The sequence below is a fragment of the Leuciscus leuciscus genome (assembly GCF_965113295.1).
Source record: "Leuciscus leuciscus genome assembly, chromosome: 15".
Lineage (NCBI taxonomy): Eukaryota > Metazoa > Chordata > Actinopteri > Cypriniformes > Leuciscidae > Leuciscus > Leuciscus leuciscus.
In genome coordinates, this window is record NC_138739.1 from 23,528,714 (window position 1) to 23,553,729 (window position 25,016).

At 36.1% G+C, this 25,016-nt stretch overlaps 3 protein-coding genes across 4 annotated transcripts in view; all 3 read right to left on the reverse strand.

The window, feature by feature from the left end:
- The window catches only part of LOC309475399 (guanine nucleotide-binding protein G(t) subunit alpha-3-like), a gene marked incomplete at its 3' end in the record, with an annotated part of 9,961 nt that extends 1,543 nt beyond the window's left edge, over positions 1 to 8,418 (reverse strand). The window contains exons 1-4 of the mRNA XM_082138161.1: positions 7,830 to 8,418; positions 6,834 to 6,925; positions 870 to 962; positions 4 to 56 (exon numbers count right to left, since the gene is read on the reverse strand). Of these exons, the coding sequence (XP_081994287.1) occupies positions 4 to 56; positions 870 to 962; positions 6,834 to 6,925; positions 7,830 to 7,959 (368 nt within the window). The 5' untranslated portion in view covers positions 7,960 to 8,418. The remainder of the gene's footprint in view (positions 1 to 3; positions 57 to 869; positions 963 to 6,833; positions 6,926 to 7,829) is intronic.
- A 605-nt stretch (positions 8,419 to 9,023) lies between these two features.
- Positions 9,024 to 19,245, reverse strand: pcyt2 (phosphate cytidylyltransferase 2, ethanolamine). The gene is made up of 13 exons (XM_082138634.1): positions 18,988 to 19,245; positions 17,603 to 17,691; positions 17,334 to 17,495; positions 16,509 to 16,575; positions 16,323 to 16,407; positions 16,181 to 16,222; positions 15,301 to 15,439; positions 15,076 to 15,158; positions 14,527 to 14,604; positions 12,267 to 12,332; positions 10,971 to 11,036; positions 10,797 to 10,885; positions 9,024 to 10,701 (listed from the first exon to the last, which is right to left on the reverse strand). The coding sequence occupies exons 1-13, from the start codon at positions 19,098 to 19,100 to the stop codon at positions 10,587 to 10,589; spliced, it is 1,194 nt and encodes a 397-aa protein (XP_081994760.1). The 5' UTR covers positions 19,101 to 19,245; the 3' UTR covers positions 9,024 to 10,586.
- Positions 19,246 to 20,105: 860 nt separating this feature from the next.
- gcga (glucagon a) lies at positions 20,106 to 24,889 on the reverse strand. Of its 2 annotated transcripts, none has more exons than XM_082138648.1 (6): positions 24,011 to 24,889; positions 23,802 to 23,922; positions 23,455 to 23,610; positions 22,388 to 22,504; positions 20,869 to 21,012; positions 20,106 to 20,747 (listed from the first exon to the last, which is right to left on the reverse strand). In XM_082138648.1, the coding sequence occupies exons 2-6, from the start codon at positions 23,888 to 23,890 to the stop codon at positions 20,723 to 20,725; spliced, it is 531 nt and encodes a 176-aa protein (XP_081994774.1). In that variant the 5' UTR covers positions 23,891 to 23,922; positions 24,011 to 24,889; the 3' UTR covers positions 20,106 to 20,722. The 2 variants fall into 2 exon arrangements, with proteins under 2 accessions (XP_081994774.1, XP_081994773.1); XM_082138647.1 differs by having other exon boundaries at positions 24,007 to 24,889.
- Positions 24,890 to 25,016: the final 127 nt, after the last annotated feature.

Below are 25,016 nucleotides of genomic sequence, written 5' to 3' on the forward strand. Positions count from 1 at the left end.
AGCATCTGGTCCTCGTCAAAACAACGGCCACACGAGAGAACGGAGTGAGCGTGGACCTGGAGAAATATCATAAACATGGATAAATGCAACATTTGATAGTCTGCGGAAGAATTTTTCAAAAACTTTTCTCAATTTTAAGAACTTAAAATGTTTTAAAGCGCAAACTATCAAACATCGAAGGCTTAGCATGCTGTTAGCATGCTAATTAAAGCACTGCTGTTAAAATATCAAAACTAGCCATCTAGATTCGTCAGTTTTTGCATGACTAGCCAACCCTTTGTGATCTATATCTAGTTAGGGGTTGGCTAAGCAAGGAAATTTAAGGTTAGGGATTGGAGCAAGGGTTTATAAGCATAAAACATAACATTTTAAAAACTAGAACAAAGTGTGACCCAACACATGCGCGTCTTTAGCTCTGTAACTAAAGAACAATTGGCCTGATTTGTCTAATTTACAGTACAATGCTCATCACAAGACCTGCTGAAGCCGACCATACACCACGGTCATATTTCATAATCAAAGCAGACGACCCTCATAGTGCCGTTAAGGTGCATCCTGAACAATATAATAACTGTTTGAGACACACGTCTGGAACACCAGAACCGAGGGAGGATTCTAATAACACACCACTGAATGACTGTCAGGTTAGTTTGGACTGTATGTTTGCATTCACATCCCTAGTTCTGAAAAGATGCCGCCACCTAGTGGATCCTGTAAGTACTGCAAACAATAAAACAGAAACAATGTTTCTTTACAGTCATTCTAAATAGCAGTTTAACTGGGGAATTGACATCTAAAATGGAAAACATAAATGTATATACACACAAAAATATTCTTCCACAGTATAATGGAAAGAGTCGAGCGCAGACCTTGTTCTTGCTGTTGGCGAGGTTGATTCGAAGGACGCCCATTCCATGGAGGACAAACTTCATCGAGGTCAGGAGGTTATCCAACACCGCAGGCTGGAACAGTAGATATATGAAAAGAGAAGATGATTCATATTATAAGTAAGAACAAAACATGATATTCATACTCTTAGCATATTCATTTTTATTTTGAGTTCTTTCTCTTGAGATTGGCAGGCGTCTTTGTCCCTTCGAACGCAAATAACTTCCAAAAATGAAAGCATTACCCAAGAACCCTTTCACTGATCTGTGACAGAAACCAGTCGCGTTGTGTGTGCATCTAAGCAAATACATCCACTTCCTGTCACTGGGACATTTCCTGAATGAATTTCCACTCAATTAATTTTTGTCCTTATTGTCTCACGTCCACCTGAGTGACAGGAAATGGACGTTATTGCCGACAGAAACCGCTGCGTGACGATCTAACGCTCGGCTGCAACTCAATGCGATTGTGCAGTTATGAATCATGGAATGTTGATCATTCCTTTTTGGTCAGAACAATTCACAGAGATGGGAATGATTTGTACAGTTTTTGGATCACCATCATTTCTTTCTTATATTAACAAAATTAACTGGCGTGGCAGTCATTACGTTTTTTACATATTGCAACATATTTATTTATACACAAATACAAAAAAAATTTTTTTATATATATATATATATATTATATATATTTTTTTTTTATACAATTAAGACAATTATGATACTTGTTTATTTATATAAAAAATACATAAATATAATACTGTTCTTTATTAACATGAAGGATTGTGCACAGTATGACCAGAAGTGTCTTTTAAGGGAAATAAGATAAATTATGATTTCATTTTAACTTGGAAAAATTTTGACACTACACAAAATCAGTCCACATGTGTGCCACTCAAAGCCTTTCTCTTTTCACACTTTCAGCGGCCCGTCCACTCGTGTTGTGCTCAAATGCTTCCCCTTTTACCGCCCCTAACTCTCTGGCCAAAGCAAACGCATTCCTACCCTTTATTGAACAGTTTTTGTTTGCTGGACCATAGATCAGAGGCGCAGAGCATTCCTGGGAAGAGTGAACGCCGAAAAGCCTTTCTGTGTTCATGAAGGGGGTGTGGAAGTTATGTGGTTTGGATATATGATGCACTTATATTGATTTCCTGTTGTTGCAAACACACATAAAAAAAAGTGCACTAGAGCGAAGCAGGAGGTAAAGTTCAGGAGTGAATCACACACTTCGATACTATGAAACTATTCTTGTGGAAAAGGATAAGTGCAAAACATCTTACCAGGAGTGTATGCGTGTGTGGTTCAGGTATTCCCTACGTTATGGGGACATTTTTGGGTCCCCATGAGGAAAGCAGCTTATAAATCATATTAAATGATGTTTTTTGAAAATGTAAAAATGCTGAAACTTATCTGAGATGGGTAGGTTTAAGGTTAGGGGATAAAATTTACAGTTTTACAGTAACAAATCATTATGTCTGTGGAAAGTCCCCATAAAACATGGAAACCATAAATTTTAGGATGCCATTTTGTCACAAGTTTGGATTGGGTAAGTAAATGATTATAGAATGTTAAACTATTCTCGAAATTCTACAATCCACCATTTCTTTTCAAGAACCTACACAACTTTTGAGTTCTAGAACTTTCAGACAACGCAGAACAACAAATTCTAGATCTCTGGTCATGTAAAATCCTGAAGAGGTTATGACTTGCTAAAATTCCAGGCAAGTCATGAGCAAGTCAAAGAACAACACATTCTACAATAACTACATTTGGGTCAAGCCCAAATTCAAGACCACCGACAACGGCACTCCAAAGTCTCATATTACTTCTTGATGTCACGTTTGGAACAGGAGAATTTACCACTTCATCAAAGAAACCGAGTCAGAGGGAGGTGAAGGAAATGAAAGCATGAAACCCAGCTGCGAGTTGTGTGAAGTCTTGCCATAAAAAGGGTCACCAGATATGCAACACTAATGGCTCTATTGTGTGTATATGTGTGAACATCTGATGTATATGTAATCTTTATTAACGTTTGACAATATACACTACCGTTCAAAGGTTTGGGGTCAGTAATTTTTAGAAAACAGTTTAAATGGTAATAACATTTAATAAAAAAACTTTTTTTTAACAAATAAATGCAGCCTTGGTGGGCAGAAGAGAAATATTTTACCAACCCCAAGCTTGTGAATGGTTGTGTTGATTTAGTTCAAATGAACATAAAATTGCATTCACAACATATTTTAAGGCAGGTCTAGGGTGAGAAACACAAAAAGAGGAAACAGGAAAGACAACTTGAGGGGAGATCTCAGTGTGGTTCAAGACCGCAGTCAACAGTTTAGTATAAGAGTTGAAGAAAGAACAGATTAAGAAAAAGACACTCCTGTGACATTCAGGTCAGGACAAGTCCCAGTTCTTACCTGTAAAACGTCACATTTTCCCTTTCATTTATGATTCACACACACCACAGGCCACCACACCCTTCCCTGGCCTCTCTCTGACAGTCAACAGTCCGCCCTTGCGCGACACTACGTCCAAGTCAACCAAGGCCAGTCTGATTACAGACTGTGCCCGTGTCTGCAAGCTTGTGTACAATGTGAAACTAGCCATAATTATGGGTCTGTACAAATGAATGCATGTGTGCGCAAAAGCATGACCCTTTATGCAACCGTCCAATAAAAACTGGTGGAGCACAAAATGGACTTTTGAACATTATACAGAAGCCTGTGACTGGCCACATACATTTTAAGAGAAAAACACAGGCATGGGAGAGGTCAGCATAACAAAAAAATTACAGATTGGCTTTTAAAAATGAAGCCGTTCATTTGGTCTACATCAAACTTTGCTGGGCCGAATACAGAGCCTTGAGGTATCCCGAACTCAAGACGTGACTCAAACTAGGCTTGTCTATGTTTACTGCAAAATATGGCTATTGTACGACATCCTTTAGCTTAAGGGTGATGTTTATTTTGTATCTAGAACAATGGGAGAAGTTTAATCCTATGGGTACTTACTGTTTTATTCTTCCCTTTCTGCAAACAGATCTAAACCGCTGTTGGGTTCATTCATTAATTACAGTGATGCAAAGTACAAAACATTGTTCTTCCAGTCAGAGTTTTATACCACAGTGACTGACCACAAACTATGCAGTGACATGGCTAGTCTAACATTAATCCGATCTAGAGATCTCCATTGGGTCACATACTTCACACTTTGTGTCATTCAGTTCAATGCCTACCGCACTTTACAGAACTAATGAATGTTATAAGAAATAACTATCAATTTTGCCACATTTATAAGGGATTTAGATCAACAAAAAAAACGGTATGTCTAGATGTTAGTAAAAACCTGCCTTATCACATACAGACAAAGTAAGACATTACCACTTCACAATAAGTAGGACAATGACAGTAATCAATCTCCAATTTTTCAACAAAAAAACCCTAAGGAGTGATTTCAGTTTAGAATTCACATGAAACCCTATCCACATAAATGGTTACAGCTAAAGTGTCATCATATGAAATGAGTTCCTTTAACATTTTGAAAATGGAAAGATCATTTTTCCAAGTAAATTTTTTAAAGACGTTATAATTGAATGTTTAAAAAGAATGTTTTTATGTGTCAATAAACTGGTGGAAATAATTCACAGACAAAGAATAAATTAATCCTGTTAAAAATATATATAATTACTTTATATAGATATATATAATTTAAATATCAAATTGAATATACTTAAAGTATGTTTTACTTAAAAACAATCATACATATGTAGCCTATATCATTTTATATCGTATGTGCTATTTTTACATAGCATAATTTTAACACAGTTTTTTTTATAAAGGCCCAAGCTTTTGACTGTGCATTTCATTTTTACACTGTACACTGTACAATATTACATCATTCTACCCACATACCAACACTTTTTGTTTTGTTTAAAGATAATGGAAGTCATGCTGGGAAAGATAACACGGACGATGAGTCCATCGCAAAAAGGGCGTGTGTGTTGGGGTGAGTGTTTATTTAAAGGGTTGGCTCATGGTTTTCCATTGTTTGATGGTCAATGTTGTCATTATCAGCTGACAAAGGCCAATAAAACCGCATCACACAACAAAAATCTGCCACTAACAAAACTTACTTTTTTCTAGCAAGCAACTAGTCCTCACTACAGTTTGTTATTATGCTAATATGTTCTGAGACTCATCCCCCTGCCACTAAAATTCAACATAAAAAAAAGACTAGGTGGTTGCTTGCTGACAAGTCAAATAGTTAACCATCCTGACCAATCCCTGTGCATTTGCCTGGAAATAATGGGTGGTTATTGGGGTTTTAAAGTATTCCCTGAGGCTCTTCAAAACCCCATTGGCACATTCTCAGCACATCAATCTAATTCAAGCTCACCGAAAAGTGTCACTAACACAAACAGACCCTGAGGGAATGTTTAATGAAGAGAACATGGTACACAAACTCTCTGTTTAGGTCAAGCTAGCACACATGCAGATCTGCACCTGGCACTTCACAGGAGATACAACGGACAGTTCGTTGATCAGCTGATTTATAAAGCAACTGGAGAAAGATCTGACTAGAAACATGTGCACTAATGCTCAGTTAGCTTGATAAACATCACCGCAAAATACTGGATGGACAAATTCCAGAATTCCAAAGGATCAAAGCTGCTTTTATTAAACGTGAAGCAATGAAATACTGAGGGAAGTTTCAGTCAGGTAGTATTCTCTCAAAGACAAGCAAAGAAAAAAAAAAGGTTGCCGTTTTCTGTGCATTCGACAGTCAGTGTGAACTCAACAAAGTCAACAAACTCACAGTACACCTCTTTAACCTGTCACTCACAAGCTAAAAGATGTCATACAACAGCCTAAATTTGTAGTAAATTCAGACAAGTCGTGTTTAAGTAACGTTTTGAGTTCAGGATGCCTCAAGGCTCTGTATTCGGCCCAGCAAAGTTTGATCTATATAAAATAAAGTCTTTATTTTTGCAAGCTGAACTGTAATGTCAATATATAGCCATAAAATATCCTTTTGTAGCCTAGCACTAATGTTTTTTTTTTTTCATAATTTCCATTGAATTTTAAACAAAGAATAACAATAGCGTCATATATACAGTACATGATACATCGTGATATAAAATTACTGCCATTCATATTGCCAACCCCTAGCCTAGGGTCTTTTTGGTAAACTGAAGAACTGGATTGAATTACACAACTATTGTTGTTCACAAAGAAAACGTTTAGCCCCAAAATGACAGTCAAAGACTGCGGTTTTAGCGATACCAGGGCTGATGAGCATGTTGAGACCACAGCTGGTTGCGATTTACGATGAATAAGCCAATCAGTGTCCGTTCTGTTTCCAAGGCGATACGGCATATGAAGACCGCAGGTTAGTCTAAAGGAGCCAGTGTGGGGCTTCACATTGTTGCCATGGTAACACTTGTGAGTGACAGGTCAAAAAATATATGCGAAGAGATGGTTGAGTTTATAGGAAGATGGTTGAGTTTTGAAGGAAGTTTCATCTGCCAAACAGATGAAACGGATAGGAAACGGATATATTATAGGGGGAAATTTTAAAGAAAATGTGCACGGAAGTTGACAATTTAACGATTTTTAACTTCACAAACTTTTTTGTGTCATGTTTCCATGCATTTCCTCCCCCCTTTCCCTTCCTAACAGAACAAAAAAAATGCTGAGGCAAGATCTAGTCTTCCGTTCAACTGAGGTCTTGTTTCACAGTTGAACCAGTGACCCCTTAAACTTTTAATAATCCCCAAACACACACAGAGGCTTGATTTCCCAGATGGCAGAGGAAGTACAGAGAAAACTGACAAAATATAGTACAAATGAGAACAAATGTTAAACTATTGAATGCAATAACCCTTTTACAATGGTGGGCATCCAGTGTGTGGAAACAACAAAACATAAAACAAAAATTCCTTACCTTAAAACTGGTTAGTTCTTGTTTGGTGAATCCATGACTGTGGATAATCTTCATCTGTTTGACCAATGTACTTTTCCCACTTTCTGCAGCACCTACATTTAAAAAAAAAGTACCATAAAATGACTAAATAGACATTTAGTTATTACCTGAAACATTACATGAACAGTCCTCCAGGATTACATAGATTAGGTGTCTTGTTTAAAGGTACAACCATGACAGTTCATGAATAAACCCTCTCTGAAGTTCGAACGAACAACCTTTTTCGGTTACTAGCCCGGATGTTTAGTTTGAGCCTACAGCATTTTAGATATGAGCCCAGATCTGAGGTTTGAACACACATCTATTCAGTTACAGTACGGTGTACCTATATATAGAGTTAGAACCTACAATCTGTCGACTTAAACTCTGATATGGGGTTTTAACATATAATCTTGAAGATTCCAGCCCAGAACTCTGGTGCAAAACTCACAAATGCTTAATTTACAGCACAGAATCAGATCCAAGCTTCAATCAACATCCATTCAGCTTCAACCCATGAGGTTTGAAGCTTTGAACTATACAGTGGTTCGATTTTCTGCACAGATCTAATGTTTCAACCAACAACCTTTTACCTTCTGTGGTCTAAACCTACATTTTAGATATCAGCTAAAATTGGAGGTTCAAACCCACAACTGTTTAGTTGCCTAGCCAGATCTGAAGTTTCAATCTACAACCTGCCAAGATCTAGGGTTTTTGAACACAGAACAAGTCAGTTTTAATTGAGATTTGCTATGTAAACCAATAAACGTCCAATTGCAATCTCATATTTGTTTGCTTGAACTCATAAATTCGCAGTTGCCAACCCAGACCTGAAGTTGAAACCCACAACTGTTTAGTAAACTAGTACATTACCCAAAATTACATGTCTAACGTTCAAGTAGGCCCATGTAAACATCAAAATCCATGTTATTTTAACTAAAAGCAACGGGCAGATGAGCAGGATGAGAGCTGTGTTACCCAGCATGAGGATCTTCACCACGTTCATCTCTCTCTTGGCGTACTCGTACAGATCTCGGTCTATCTGCGAGCTGTGGATCTTCGCTTTCTTTCCCTCCTCTGTCACCTCTGAGCCCAGACACAGACCCATATCCAGAGCTCATGTCTTTCCCAAAGAGCTAAAGATCCAACAGAAATCTCAAGACCACGGATGGAATCGAAGAGGAACGTTTAAAGTCGCGTAAAACATCCCGGCGAGATCCCGCGCGCTCTTATCCAAAGTCCCGGTTAAAGCGTAAAATGACACCAAAGTCAATTGCGCGTGTTTTTGGAGTGATTGAACTCTATTGTATAAAGAGAGACAGACTGGGACAGACACTGTGGGACAGGAAGAAAGAGGGAAAAAAAGTTTCAAATCCGTCTGTTCCCGGTTAGTTTCGTCAGACTGATCGCTCGTGCGGGATCATTGTGAGAGCTCAACACTGACGCCGCGCAAACACTCCTAATCCACAACACAACACTACCTGTTCATTACGGGTCAGCTAAATGGTGTGTGTCGTCTACAGAGCGTCTCTTTTTGCTTTTTTGGGGTTGTCCGCGTTCTTTAGGAAGGAAGTGACGTGATGTTTGTGGAACTTTGTCACCTGAGATGGGTTTCGTCCAACGCACGAGCTCGTACGAAAGAGCTGGCAGTCACTCAAATCCATAACATTAAACGTAATTCAATTAGATAAAGTAATACATGAATTAATCATTAATAGAACGTTATCAAATAAAATGAAGTAAAAAAGGAAATTATTTATAAAAATTATTATAAACATCAAAAGAAACAAATACAACAAAAAAATGAAGTAAAATACAGCCTTAAATAAAATATAAGGGTTACACTAAATATAGTTTATTGATTAATATACAACAAAACTAAAACGTAATTATATATATATATATATATATATAAAAAAAATGTATTATCAACTTAAATATTTAGAATAAAACTTTGATTAAATGTACAACTATAGCAAGTATTAGTAATTGATGGCAGTTGGGATCTCAAATAAATCTCAAAATTAAGAGAAATTATGTTTTTACTTCACATTGTGTTTATGTACAAAAATCACACACAATTATCAATAAATATTCATTAGAAAAACAAAACATTCAAAACTATTTGTCTTCTCTAAAAATTGAACAGATGCCACTGTTGATACATTGAAACATGTTTTGATACTTTTTTATTGTGAAAATAATTGTTTTGATGATTTACAGGTTATGATGGGATTAGTTCCAATAAATTAAAGCTTGTCTGAAGACAATAACCTGCCATGAACATTCAGCATCTAACGGTACACTCAGAATTGGTCACTTAACATTTCTGCTCACATCTGTAACGAAGAGACTTTAAATTAGTGTTTTTTCACAGGAATTCACTGTAAATGTACAGAACATTTGAAAAACAATGTGCTTTGAAATTCATTAAAAACAGAAACGGGTGACAAAACTGCACAAAGAGAACGATTATTTATGTCGCACATTAAAATGAATGAAAGTGTGACAATAAACCATCAATGAATTTTGTATATCACAGCGTCCTGACATCTAAGAATCACCTGAGGTCGGAGAGTCTTTGGTTGTGATTTTGATCACTTCACAACAATTAAAGGTATGAGAAAGAAATTAAAAACAGTAAAAGAGACAGTAAAAATGCCAGATACAGTATGTGACTGTGAACAGTATATGAAACGATATTTGACAAAACTTCAGTTCTGAATTTTTTCATAACACACGCATCAAACTTCTAGTTATGATGAGACGGGTAAAACTACAACAGTACCACTAGATTAAAAGATACCGGGGTAAAGCCTGTCAAAACATACCCAGGTCACATTTTACCGATACCCACACACACATTAGGACCATTAAGAAGATTGCCGAGGATTATTTTGATGAGAACTTTGCAAATTTGTTCATTAGCCAAAATCTCATTACCCCAAATATAGAAATATATATATATATTAGTATAGTATATAGTAAAGTATTTATATATGGTAGTAAATCCTTAATTTATACAAACATTATCATTGTATTACAGCATTTTTTTATATATATATATATAATGAGAATCAATACTGAAAATAATGTGCAAAAAAATAAAACAATAAAATAAAATATTCAGATGTATTATGGTAATGAGATTATGGATGGAAATTGTGACAAAAATAATGTCACAATACAAAAACATTTAATAATCTTAAACAGGCATTATTTGTTTTATGCAAAAATAGAATTTGATTGTGGGCTAAATGTGACTTGGATATGTTTCCATGAGATTCACCCAAATAAAAAAACAAAATTTAAAAGAAAAATCCCCAAATAAACCCAATTAGTCTTACACGTACCAACGTAGTCAACACGAAGTGTTCCTACACAAGCATTTCTCTGCTCATCTACGGATACGTGCGGATGGATCACTAATTTAATGACACAATCTTCCCATAACCCTTATAAAAACGACGCAAAAGTATTTGCTAAACGTTCCTCAGCGTTCCTACCATTGAGAGAACGTTTTTCAACCCATTTAATAGGTACTATTAAAACTCATCGCACGCAACAAAGTGGTGTCATCAAACAAGAGTCGTACAACATATAAAAACAGGTCCGTGTTCCACCACGTTCATTTAAATGCGGGCACTGTTCGTAAATCGAGGCGTTTTATAACAGTCCGGGGGCAATTTTCGTTCTACGTCGAAGCCCCTGATTTGTTCGGTTTGGATAGTTCGGTTAATTCTTCGCGAGAGCCGCCTCGGTCTTCAGCGAATCATCTTTATGCTTCAAAGCCTCGATCATGGCCATCTCTTTCGCTTCCTTCTTCTGGTTCCTGGCCTCAAACTGCAATCTACCGGACAAAAAGAGAGATTGGGCCAGTTGCATATGTTCGTACACACTTCAAGCGAGCAATGTTTTCACATTTTGCTTGATTATTTCTCACACCTGTTCTCAATGATTCTCTGCACGATGTCGTCGGTGGTCAGATTGCTGCCGCTGTCTAGGATGCGGAAAATCCCTCTCTTCTTCGGCTCCTGAGAAGAGAGAAACGGGTTAAAAACAGTATTTATGGAGGAGAAGATAATTCAGAGATGTTGAATGTTTGAAGACTTTACTCACATCGTAAGGGTCTGTACCGTCGCTGTCGGGAAACACTTCTGTCTTCCCATGACACACCAGATCCACCTACAGCCAGACACATATATATATAAATCATAACAGTTCATAAAAAATAAAAAAACAATGTTCAAATTAAAGTGTCTAAAACTAATTAAAGTCGAGTATTAAAATAAAAACAAAAATGTTTAGTAAAATAGATTAAAAGTTTAGTGCTTTGGAAATTTGGTACTGATCATATATAATGGAAAAAGGAAACGTATAAACTGAAAAACAACGTATCTGCTTAATTTTTTTTTTTTTAAATGATCATTAGAGCATTACGATTATATCTAAAATTTTGAATTTGGGTTCTAAAATATTTTTATGTAAAAACGAAAAGATGGATATTAGTGCTTTAGAAATTTGCCACTGAATCAATAATGCAAAAAAGGAATCTTAGAAACTGAAAAAATTTACTTTTCTGCTTAAAAAAAAAAAAGATGAGTAGAGCATTACGATTTTATCTAAACTTTAAAAATTGTAATTCAAATTTATTGAAGTCAAGTTTCAAAATATTTTAATGTAGAAAAGATAGATACAAGTTTAGTGCTGATGATAATGAGGGGAAAAAAATCTGGAACTGAAAAATAAATATTATTTTCTGCTTAATTAAAAAAACTTTTTTAAATTAAGCAGATAATACTAGATATTCTTTTTTCCAAAAAAAATTCAGTACCAAATTTCTATGTATATCGTACAATTTAATAAAATATAAGAAAATATTTCACTAGTACACACACAATATATATATATATATATATATATATATATATATATATATTCACACATTTTATTATAAGCACCAATACAAAAATATATGTCAACTAAACAATTTTAATATGCAGAAAACATCCAATAAATCAATATGGTCACCAATATATTTGGCACCGTTTGTATTATTTGGAAAAATGTCCCAAGCTCTCTGTTGAGTCCTCTAAAGTTAAACTATAACTGAGGGGTTCTGGTTAAAGAGGCGAGCAGTAAATCTCTAGATTGTTCCCGGAGAACAACAACACAGAATTGCTGAAATAGTGTTCTGTCACTAAAGCCTCTGAGTTTGGCTGCTGTCCCAGAGCAGTGCACAACACACACAGCTTTACGCCTCAATATCGTACTGTGTGAATCACACACACCACGTTCTCTTTACACTCAAAGCCTTTTATTGTGTTATTGTCTGGAAGGGGCTTAAACTGAAACTAGTTTCTTATTCGCCACAATGAATGAACAATGTAACGTTGCACTGCTTTAGTACTGTACCTTAAAGTGATCCAGAAGATCTTTTCCTACTGCGTACGGAGCCCCGATCACAACCTCTGACACATACTGAACACAAAAGGATCACAAGACAGTTATTCACAGCCTAAAGTTTACGAACACCTATAAACTCATCTCCAAGTTCTACAGTCAATTCTTCTAGAGCAGAAAGTTCTAAACTGTCTAGGTTCCACATTCTTTAAGTTGTAATTGCTTTAGGTTCTACTTTCTAGAAATTCTCCAGTTCAATAGTTCTCCAAGTTCTTGAAGTTCTAATTTCTTTAAGTTGTACATTTACAGAGGTCTCCAAGTTCTAAAGTTCTACACTGCCCAGGTTCCACATTCTTTAAGTTGTAATTGTTTTAAGTTCTACTTTCTAGAAGTTCTCCAGTTTTATAGTTCTAACTTAAGTTGTAATGTCTTTAGGATTTAAGTTCTCAGAGTTCTCCAAGTTCTAAAGTTCTACGCTTCTACCTTAAATTCCTACCTTCTCTAACTTTTCGGGGGGGTTTTACGTTTCAATTTTTCAGAGTTCTCCAAGCTCACACATTTCTTTAGTTCTAAGTTCTACATTCTCTGAATTTTAAGTTCTCAAGGTTCTCAAAATTCACAAAGTACTCCAGTTCTAGTTTGCCAAGTTCTAAAGTAAGTTCTCTAGGTTGTTTAAGGTTCTTTAAGTTCTAAACGTTCTACATTCTCAGAGTTCTCCAGTTCTAAGTTCATCAAGTTCCATTGTTCCTTAAAGGCCCCCTGTAGTCAATAATTTGATCCCTTAAAACTCATCTTGGATCACCAAAATGACATATTTCAACGTTTTTTCATGTAAAAATAATTTCTTCATGCCTTAAAATAACTTGAATGTAACTCTACAGCCTTGCTTTGTTTAGTATATGTGGATCCATGAATATGCAAATTGGTCTCCTCCTCCACTCACTCCAGCTTAGACTACCTGATCCACTTGACTTTACTCTAGTAAACGCTACACGATGGCAAGGAAATGGAAATATTGATTTAATTGAGCCATGTAAGTCTGAACCAGAGACTGATTCAGAAGTAGAAGAAAAAGAGTGAATTATCCAGGCTAATCTACAAGTCGATGTATCAGAATGGTAATGCGTTTTATGTATCGATCTCTACAACGTCGGACACATAACTGTAATTATTGTGATTAGCCTTTGGCTTGACTACATTATCAAACAGCTAATAATGTGTTGCTAATGTTACACAAACCACGTTCCCGTTCGCCATCTCAGTCTGCCTTCAAAAAATCAGCATCCTTAGAAACGCTCGGAACATCAGTGGAGAAAGTCATATAGTTCTTCATAACATCGTAATATACATAATTCATCTGCTATATTGCTAAATGTACCCGATGTTTTATATCAACAGAAAAATATAATGGGATAACCTGACTTCTCAGCAGTTAATGATATGCTAAAGCTCGCCCGCACATTGATGTGATTGGTTACAACATTTCGATCGGCGATTTCAAACTGCGTTTTTGAGACTGTCTTTGGTTCACTGGAGTTTTGAGAAGAAAATACTTAGCGATGGTGTTGACTTATGAATTTGCACATGGTTTGTCGCAAAGCATATTAAAAACAACATTAAAAACTTGATTTTCACTGCAGGGGATCTTTAAGTTCAAAGTACTCAGTTCCTAAAATTGCCTAGCCGAATGAAACCTCCCATCATCCCCTGGGACAGTCTTCAGAAAGGCATGCACGTGTGGTTTGCATTGCTATCGCAGTGTGAGGGAGGTCTGTCTGAAAGCGACGTCATGCTTTAGGTATGCTGTTATGCGCCTGATCCGTGAGAGAATGTGTGCTGTGGATGAATAAGAGGGTTTGTAAACTAGGTTATGTTTGGATTAGCACACCATGCGAGATTTTTAATGGCCATCTCATAAACATGCAGAACAAATGAACTTTTTTCACTGCTTGTGATATTTGTTCTTTTGACCTTGAGATGTTTCTTAATGTTTCTGCCGAGTTACTTCCCCCTACACTCTCTGTTTTTTAAATATCACTCCCTCTCTCTAAATACAGAGGCCCATTGTTCTTAAACAAGAGTGTCAAGAATACAAAAACAATGTAATAAAACGGAATTGGAGACGGTAAATTATGCAAAATCCAGAGAACTGACTGGAGGAGTTAGTAATTTATGCAAATCAATAATTTATTAACGGAGGTGGGTAAGTTATGCACTCCTTTATGCGAAATGCAAAGAAATGATTGGAGGAGACGTTAAATTATGCACTCACTCTGCAAGCCAGCACACTCAAAGTTCTCTCATGAATATTCATGATGGGGTAGTTCTTCCCTTTGTAGCGGTTCACTTCCTACAAATCAATTATATGAACACACTTAATAAACATGACAATAACAATTACTAAACTTTACATTTATTGCACATCAAAACTGCTATATTTCACACATAATTTACAGACAAAATGACAGATCCAATACTGTTAATACTGAACTAGTACTAACCAATAGCAATAAACAATTATCATTTTGTGTCATTTCTGTTTTATATTAGTAATTACCAGTTTTATTGTAGTAACCATAACTGTAATGTTTATGGTATTCTGCATTTTAGGGAACTTAAACACAATCCACCCGAGACTATGAAGTTCAAAAACTTTGTAAAACAGGTTTGTGAGCGATCCTGTTTCACATTCGTTTTTTGGTCCAATCAAAATTAGAATTAGAGACATCAAACTTTGCCCTTTTTGGCAAGCACAATGACAGTAGAGAGATCTGTAAACTCTTGTAAAGTGGGTGTGCGTGTTTGTTTTTATGAAACGCACCTGGTCAAAGTGCAGTCCGACAATGACGTAAGGTTTCTCTGCTTGTTTGTGAACAGTTTCGAGGAAATCCACATGACCGATGTCTATATGGGTCAGATAATCAAGGCCAATACACAGATATACAACCAGAGTACCCTTAATCGCTTTCCCCAAATTCTGCTTAAAAACTTTCTGGATGTCTTCAAAAGGCAAGTGTAGAGTGGCATGTGGATTTTAAAAGGATACGGAAAAGGTCGAAAGCTCCGGCCACATATATGATGGTGTCTCCTGGCTGCGGTTCTTTTCCTGAGGCGAACTGGATGATCTTCTGAGAAGTCTGCAGGAACTGAGAGACGCCAGTCCAAGGACTGTGCCCTTTAGGACCCTGAGGAGAACAGAAAAAACAGAACGTTTTGCATTTGCAAATGCCAAAAGATTTAAATTGTATGCCGTTGTATAACGATGTATAGCCGCATATCCACCGCAGGAACTTTCCCGAGGAACTAGTGACTTTGGGGTGGCACTCTGTGTGTTTCGACCGCAGGATCCAGGGTCTAAATGAAGTTCCGGGTAAAATTTCACCCTCAGAAAGTCCCTGCTTGCGAGGTAGTACTTTTTCAAAGTTCAGGAACTTTCCAGGGTGGGACTTGTGTGATTAACGTGCTGATTGGTTGAGTTCATGCCGCATTTTATTTCAACCACCATTTTTAAAAATCTGTTGCAGTGCATGCAGTTCTACGTCACAAGACTAATTTGCCTAATTTTCACGATACTTTAGACCGCGGTGGAAACGCAGAAAGCTTTTCCTGGGACAAACTGTTCCAGGTAATTTCGGTGGAAACGCGGCTTATAATATTGTTTTGAATTCATAAACCATATATAAAATTAAGAGCTACATAAAAGAGCAACCCATTAAAGTTTCCCAAGCAAAACTAAATTTTAAAATGGAAATAATAATGTAGAAGACTTGATTTTTATCCATCAGGATTTGACTGGATTATGATATGTGAGCTACGATAATATAAATGTATATTATTTAAACGTTTCGAGAGGTGGAATAATTATGAAAATGTTAAAAAGATTATACAATTATATATTATATCTGAGTATATGCAGATCTACTCACCTTCCCAAAGTTATCCGTGTGGAGCTGGTAGGCCGTGTTATCCTGAGAGAGAGAGAGAGGGGCGAATATGAATTAGGGACTGACAGAAAGACTTTACATAACGCTTAACAACACACATAAATAAAGGATAAATTTTACGCACAATGTTACTGTGGTGCGCCTTTGTTAACAGGAGCATACGGCCCACTAGGTCTGTCGTAGACACTCCCTGTGTGCGTTTACATTCCCTGTTGATGAAAACGACATTTTAGACAACCGTTACACCCATCCCTGGGTCAAAACTCAGTGGTGTGCCACAGGTGTATGTCTGAGGACCATTAGACTTTACCTATATCGGCCCATTCTCTTCACCTCGTCATAGGTATCCTTCCCGTCCACGGTCAATGTGATGTCATCTAGCAAAATACATGAAATTATTTCAGATTCAATTCCATTTTCCTTACATTTCAACTATGTTGTGCTTTAAAGGGAGACATTTCAATGTAAAAATCACTATGCCGAGACACTTAAGGCCTGTTTCTCACCAAGGATGATAACTATAAAGTTTTAATAATTGTTCTAACTCTTTAAGTACAGAGACGTCCACATCACGACTATAAAGATAATGACAATGAATAATTTTTTTTTTTCAGCTAATAAATGATAAACATTGACAGCCAATTAGAATTAATCCTGCTTTAAAGAGCGCAAGCATTTAAAGTGGCAGACGACAAAACTACGTTTTCTTTATAGTTATCATTCTTGGTGTGAACTTGTTGGTTTAGAAATAATCATGATTATGACATCACATCCATTAGCATATAAACATATGGCCATATATGTTAATATTATGCCTATGCAGTAATTAGGGCCATTCTGATAAACGCCAACATGAACTACACCATGTTTTATGTGAGTAAAGTTTCAATCATAACATCATTTACAGTACATACAGGACTCTTAAATGAACGTAACAAAAATAGGCTGTTCAATTCTAAGAATCAAAGAGTATGTACTGTAAACAAATGATTATCAAAAACTAAATTACTTCCGTTTTTGATGCAAAACAAGTGTTTTTCAAGGAATAAAATTCCACAATACGGCACTTTAAAAGATTTTAAAATGATTCTGGATCACTAGTATGTGTGTCTAAATATCTAAAGGATCCCCTCACCTCCGTGCACACAGAAATCACAGTTGTACTTGTCCAGCGTCTCCAGCGTGGTGACGTACGGCGCCCCTTCCACAATCTCATCAACCCACTTTATGGCCCGTATCATTTTATACCGCTCGGCCTGCGTGAAGACCGGAGGACCCTTGTGCTTGGCTATTTCCTCTGAACGTGAGATAGAAAAAATTTGATAATTTCCTCATATATTCGGGTATTACAGTGTTTATGTAAAGTACAAAGCATTGATCTGAAATATGAAGTGTGAAGCATACCGTCAGTATGTACTCCTACTACAAGATAATCTCCCATCGCTTTGGCCTGTCGTAACTGGTTAGAGTGACCGTAGTGCACCATGTCATAGCTGTGGAGACAGATGTGGACTTTAAATACAGAGTTAATGAGGGTCAATAAAACATGACCCACGTTCAAAGAAAGGAAACCGCTGTATGTAATAAATAACAGCTCTGCATGCCAAATTAAAGGAGTAACTAGAGACGGTGGGTTATCTAACCAGGACGAGCCCTATTCCCCCATAATATCATTAGCTGGGCCGATGGGAGGATTACATGGGAACATAATCTCCAATTTCATTTCCCATGATTCCTTGCTGGGCACCACACTTCACACTGGGTTATTTATAACATGAGCTTCATTTCATCACTCATAAACTCATATTATGGATGAATATGTCGTCTTTAAACGTGAAGTGTGTCATTTCTGAGCCTCTGGTGTCACCAAATGGAATTGCAATATTAATGCAACTCAGAAATTTTTGTTTGCGTTTGCATTTTATGAACCATTGTCCATTAGCTTAGGCGTGAGAAACATGTAATATCACTTCTATCTGTAATATTTCTTAGAAATCACTTGACAAGAACACTTCTGAACCTGCACCTGTTAATGTAGTATTATGTATATAACTATTAAAGTATTTTTTTTTAATATTTTGAATGAGCTTTTTTTATATGGTCTATTTTACATTTGAGAAATTTTGTAATGTGCTTTTGTCATTTTATTAGTTTTTAGTTTTTTTTTTAATATAGCTTTAATTGTTTTTTAGTTAAAGTAATTTTAGTACTTATTTTAGTTATTTGCCAAGGCAACATTTCTAATTATTTTAATTTAAGTTTTCCATCTAATATTTATTATTATTTTCAGTAACCAAAAAATTATTTTCAATAGTTTTAGTTATCAATAACAACACATACACATACATAAATATATGGTAATCATTCAATGCAATAGGAAATATCATAGTACTTTGCCACCTGACACCATACTAAGTAAGTTACTATGTTTGTTTTCACATGTTCTCTGGTAATACTATGGTATTTTAAAATACAATGTAAAAACAATTAATTAAATATGATGGAAGAAAAGTACCATGGTAACGGAATATTTTGGGCATGGCATGTATTTTAGTACCACTGCATTTTTCAAATTACCACAGTAATACAATGTGAAACTATAACTGACAGCACCATGGTGCCGATAAGGTACTTTTGTTGGTAATTTAACAATACAATGGTAAATTCATCTCTGTGCTACTATAGATATTCTTATGTTGAATTCTAACATTATAAGACACTGTAAAGATGCTGTAGAGACACATACGCACTTTGTGTTCATTACCGTATGAGTGTGTGATGTCACTCACCAGCCGTCACACCAGACCCGGATCACCCGCTTCCTCTTCTCCGGGCTGTGGCTGGAGGAGCTCGACTCTTCTCGGACCTCCTCCTCATCCGCATGGATTCCGTTCATGATCATGCTTTTAATGCGTATAAACTCCCCGAACAGTCGTTAAAAACGGCTGTTACACTCTGCGTTGAAATGAATGACACCGGCAAAGTCGCTACGCCCTTCCAGACGCCGAGAGAATGTGCGCAACGAAGATGACGCAAACCGCGCCTCCTCACGATGCCCCGCCCCCCCCCCCCCGGTTAGGAAGTGACGCCAGGCACAGTGTGCAAAGATATGATAAACCATAAACGTAAACATATAAATATATTTTATTTTTTATCTTATTATTTATATGTATTTATATGTCTATGTGATAAACTCCCATGATAAAAAAATAAATAATAATTAGTGTTTGAATTTCGTTACACGCTATAAATTACACAAGCAAACAAGTGTTTTCTTATTATATTATCCTGTTTTCACATAATTTTTTTAGTTTTTTAGCATAATTTAATTCACTAATAATAATAAATAAATAAATACATGTTTTTCTTAAATATTGGTCTAGCTTTCTTTCTATTTTTGTTTACAGAAATAATCAGATCAACAGCAAATAAAAAATAAATAAATAAACAAATACATACATATTTTTGAAACATTTGAATATAATCTGTGATGGTTTCACATTGGGGTATTAGCCTATTAATAATAATTATAATACTTTCTAAAAATAATAATTTTTGTAATAAAAATAAACAAAATATTGAAATAAATAAATATTTAGCTAATTTCAGATATTTGACTATTATTTTATTAATGCAAGTGCAAAGTATTAAAAATATAAAAATGTATGAGTATATAAATGTTTGAATAAACTGCACAAGATAGTATTTGCTTATATTATCCTGTTTTGGAATTGAAGTAATTTACTATTTTTCTAAATCTTCTTTACATCTCAGATCAATTGAGTAAAAAGAGTAACATTCAAAAATAATGTTTTATATTTCACATTAGGATTCAATTTCTTAAACCAATATTAATACTATTATGGCACAATAATAATAAACAGATAAACATTAAAGTTGGCAACAAAATAAATGAGTAAATAAATAAAAGCGTTAACAAATGTATTTTTAATTTAGGAATCTTGCTCATTTCAGAAATATAACTATTGTTTAATTATAACTTTAAAAAATAAACATGCTGTAAAAGGCTTTTCACTTTTAATGAACTGAATCCGCAAACAAGTGTATTGCTACAGATATCCATTAGGTTGCGCTAAATGCACATGTGTTCAAGCAGGAAAACAACAGGCTTGTGTGGAATATGAAAATGTTTATTTTGCAGAGCAAAACACCATTTACCATGGTACTTTGATACAGTGGTGGCACACGTAAATTGTCACTTTTTACCTGAGTGTTTAGTGCATTCACCTGAGTTTGTTTTTATCGCACACATAGAAAATAGTTCAAAACTATAGAAAAATATTTATTTTCTTTTTTGTTTGTTATAACTAACATGATGTTCTTCAACACTAGGGAAAATAAATAATAACCACAGTGCTCAAAGTTAAAAAATATTAATATGGCTTTTGATTTCAAGAGTTGTATCTGTTTTGCCTTTAAAAGATATGGCTTTCCTTCATTTTGATGATCGAACCCCATTCAGGATCCAAATTTAAGCTCTCGCAAGGGAAGCCCAACAGTTCTTCATTGAGTCCCGCCACGTTTGCCACTAGAAAAGAAAATAATCACATCAAAAAAGACCCAGATTTTGTTCTTGCACTGATTATCATTCAAAAAAGTCATATGTCTTTATCTTATCAGTGTTTTAGCCACTTTAGAGAGGACTTTACCTTGTCCCTGACGTCTTAGAGTTCATCACCCATTGTAAATACTCCTTAGCAGCGATGCTGTCCAAGACCTTGTTGACGTCACTGGTGAAACTGCCGTCTACATGCCGCCTGCGGCCCAAATTTGTGCCTCTGTTGGTCCCAACACTGCGCATATGCGATAAACAACTTGTGAGCATGTGCAAATGACACTTATTCAAAGTTTAAACCAGTGAATTATGAGTTCACAGTTTAGCAGTTAGCTTGCGGCCTGCATTGAGTTTAGCACAGTTTAGCAGGTTAGCTTGCGGCCTGCATTGAGTTTAGCACAGTTTAACAGGTTAGCTTGCGGCCTGCATTGAGTTTAGCACAGTTTAGCAGGTTAGCTTGCGGCCTGCATTGAGTTAAGCACAGTTTAGCAGGTTAGCTTGCGGCCTGCATTGAGTTAAGCACAGTTTAGCAGGTTAGCTTGCGGCCTGCATTGAGTTAAGCACAGTTTAGCAGGTTAGCTTGCGGCCTGCATTGAGTTAAGCACAGTTTAGCAGGTTAGCTTGCGGCCTGCATTGAGTTTAGCACAGTTTAGCAGGTTAGCTTGCGGCCTGCATTGAGTTAAGCACAGTTTAGCAGGTTAGCTTGCGGCCTGCATTGAGTTAAGCACAGTTTAGCAGGTTAGCTTGCGGCCTGCATTGAGTTAAGCACAGTTTAGCAGGTTAGCTTGCGGCCTGCATTGAGTTAAGCACAGTGTAGTAGGTTAGCTTGCGGCCTGCACAGTTTAGCAGGTTAGCTTGCGGCCTGCATTGAGTTAAGCACAGTTTAGCAGGTTAGCTTGCGGCCTGCATTGAGTTTAGCACAGTTTAGCAGGTTAGCTTGCGGCCTGCATTGAGTTAAGCACAGTTTAGCAGGTTAGCTTGCGGCCTGCATTGAGTTAAGCACAGTTTAGCAGGTTAGCTTGCGGCCTGCATTGAGTTAAGCACAGTGTAGTAGGTTAGCTTGCGGCCTGCATTGAGTTTAGCACAGTTTAGCAGGTTAGCTTGCGGCCTGCATTGAGTTAAGCACAGTTTAGCAGGTTAGCTTGCGGCCTGCATTGAGTTAAGCACAGTGTAGTAGGTTAGCTTGCGGCCTGCATTGAGTTAAGCACAGTTTAGCAGGATAGCTTGTGGCCTGCAGTGAGTTTAGCTTTAGCATGTTTTTTGAAAATCAGTTTATTTGTAGCATTAGTTATGCGAAGTTTGGTTATAATTAGCATCTTTGCAGTCAATATTTGTTTGATTAGCACAGCAGTACCAGAAACAGAAGAAGACATTAGCAGAGAAAGATAACCAGAAGCAAACAGCCTGGTTTCAGCGCTATTTATTAGCATTAGCATTTGGCAGTGAGGATGGACAGAGTGCGGTAGAAAAGAAACAGATGTTGGGGAGGAGAAGGCATGATGAAGCGGGCGTTTCAGCTATTTTGCTCTCTCGCACACACTATCTTTTTCTTTATTTCCATCACTTTCACACTGTAAGGCACTGAAGAAGGGACTAGAAGCGTGGAAGCCTACTCTTGCTTGGGCTGTCCAGACTTGAGCCAGGCCACGAAGTTCTGGGCCGCTTGGTCCTGCAGGTAAGAGCTGATGTCACTGGTGTAGGTTCCCTCAGCGTGACGTTTGGACGGACCACTGGGGGGGAGAAGAGAGTTTAAGTGAGTAATCATTGATTAAATGTTTGATTTTGAATTAGCTTAGAAGTCGTCGGTTAGTGTTAGGCTAACATAGTGTTAGGCTTAAAATATAATATAATATTATTACATTTTGTATTATTTATTTAATGTTTTTTTGTTTTTTTACAAACATATTCTTTTCATATAATAATATAATTGGTTATATAAATGTTAATGACATTATATAGTTTTATTTTATATATTATCAAATATATATATATATATATATATATACCAGAAACAGGTATGATGGTATAATGGACATTTTTATTTTATAGTTTGTTCACAAGCTTCTAGTTTTATTATATTATGGTGTTCTATATTATATTAGTTTTTTTTCGTATTATTTTATATACATATATTATTTTAATATTAAAATAGTGGATCAAAATCATGAATACCTTGATGAAAGGTTTTGATCCACTTCAAATGTTGACTACTGTATATTATTCATATAATTGCTTATCATATTATAGTGTTTTAGTTTTATGATATTATATATAAAATACAAAACATAAAAATATAATATACATAACCTTAAAATATACAATCTTAATATATATATAGTTTATTATAACTTTATAACATGTGTGTGTATATATATATATATATATATATAAATATATACACTTTTTTTAAGAATAATATAAATACATTGTATAAATTTGAGAAAACTTTTTAAGTTTCCATATACAGTATATTCCAATATACATAGTATTTTTTTCTTATATAGTATATATAAAATTATATTTTTTGTTCTTATTTGATCTTACAGTGTTCATGTTTTCAAAATGTTCTCAATTTGATTTGTAATTTTCGTCATACTTCTTTTACACCAAATGTTGAATAAAGTTGTAATTGTTTTATTACAGAAATCTATGAACAGTATTACACTGTAATCGTGCCTACCCGTTCCTCTTTGAGTCCATGAGCCACTGGACAAAGTCTTGTGCCCTCCTGGTCTCCAGATATTTGCTGTAGTCGTTGGAGAACGTCCCCTCAGAATGCCTCTTTACGCTCGTGAAGCCCTGAGCCCTCGGCACAAGACTCTCTGCTGTCTCTGTGCTGCGCCACCAGAAGAAAAACCAGTGTCAAACCGTGAACGTCGCAAAATCATGGACACATTTCCAACTGAAAACTCCCCAAACAGTTATAAAGTGAAAATGCAGAGCTGTTTTCAAACTACCAAACTGATCATAACAAGGGATTTTTTTTGTAATTTACTGCTCGGAAATGAAATAAAAGATTCCTCTGACCTTGTGTTGTCATCTTGCAGTGGGACGCACATGCTGTTTTGAACAAAGAGGAGCAGAAGAAGACCAGCGAGATATTGGACGCCTTTCATTTTCACAGCTTCTTTAGAGTTGAACACGCGCCCTGTCAAAATGAGAGAGATAACTCCATTTGAAACCAACCAAACATCTACAAGAGGTCAATGAAGTCCTTGAAGAGATGCTCAACTTACCGATGGATGGATGGATGAGATGAGATGAGATGAGATGAGTGCGTTTGCTCCTCAAGCACAGATCTTCTCCTGGCTCTTCTGCTGTTGGTTTCGTGGCCTCTTCCCAAACTTCTGGGTCTTATATAGCCGGTCCAGGAGGGCCGGCCCGTCTCGGCAGCCCACACACACGCGTCTGTGCGCGTTGAAATCCATTAGTGTCAGTCCATTACCCGCTCTGGATGAATCCGCTTGTGTTTGTTTAAAGAGAGAGATGTGCCAAAGTACCTCCAGATAAGAGCTGTCCTCGAGGTGTCAGACAGCAGGATGGAGGCTTTCGCAAATAAACCAAGAAAAAAAATAACGTGCCGAGTGCTACTGTCGGAGAAAATCAAGAGGGCAGACGGACACTCTGGCACAAAGGGTTCGCGGAGAACGTGACAAACCCATTTTCCGTCTGTTATACGTTAGTTGTACATGATTTTTATGTCCTACCCAGGATGCTTTGCACACAAAATCAGTGTGATTTGAGTGACACCGATCATTTTGATGCAATTTTAAGATGTCATTGAAAATGTTTTGGTTTGCTGAATATACAAAAATTCCCAGAATGCATTTTGAGGTGCTTGTGTGCAAGCATTTGATATTTGTTGTTTTTAATCAACAACTTTATTTTGTTGAAACTACATCAGGGTTATAATATTTAACTAAAACTCATCATCAAATGAAAATCATTTTCATTACATTTTAAAATGAACGTTAACTGAATAAAATACAATATGCAAAAATGGAAACTTATTTTATTTGAGCTAATTGCCAAGGCAGTATTTCTCATGTTTATTTAGTTTAACTTGATCTTAAACAACTAAAACTGATTTTCTTTTTAATATATATAAAAAAAAAAACTAATAAAAATGTCAAAAACATACAACAAAATTACTAAAACCTTAAATTAAAATTAAACTTGAAAATAGTAAAATAAAATAAAAACATGAATAAATATGAATAAAACTATAATAGTATCTCAATG

Bases quoted from the DNA above. Each gene is read 5' to 3' on its own strand.
- pcyt2 (XM_082138634.1), bottom strand. From the start codon at position 19,100: ATGATCATGAACGGAATCCATGCGGATGAGGAGGAGGTCCGAGAAGAG. The intron at 16,408-16,508 runs GTAAAGTCTAAT...TTTCATCAACAG, and splicing joins AAGAGAATGGGCCGATATAG to GGAATGTAAACGCACACAGG. The intron at 10,702-10,796 runs GTGTGAGAAATA...TTTGTCCGGTAG, and splicing joins CAGAGAATCATTGAGAACAG to ATTGCAGTTTGAGGCCAGGA.
- gcga (XM_082138648.1), bottom strand. From the start codon at position 23,890: ATGAAAGGCGTCCAATATCTCGCTGGTCTTCTTCTGCTCCTCTTTGTT. The intron at 22,505-23,454 runs GTAGGCACGATT...TCTCCCCCCCAG, and splicing joins ATGGACTCAAAGAGGAACGG to TGGTCCGTCCAAACGTCACG. The intron at 20,748-20,868 runs GTAAAGTCCTCT...TTTCTTTTCTAG, and splicing joins TCTAAGACGTCAGGGACAAG to TGGCAAACGTGGCGGGACTC.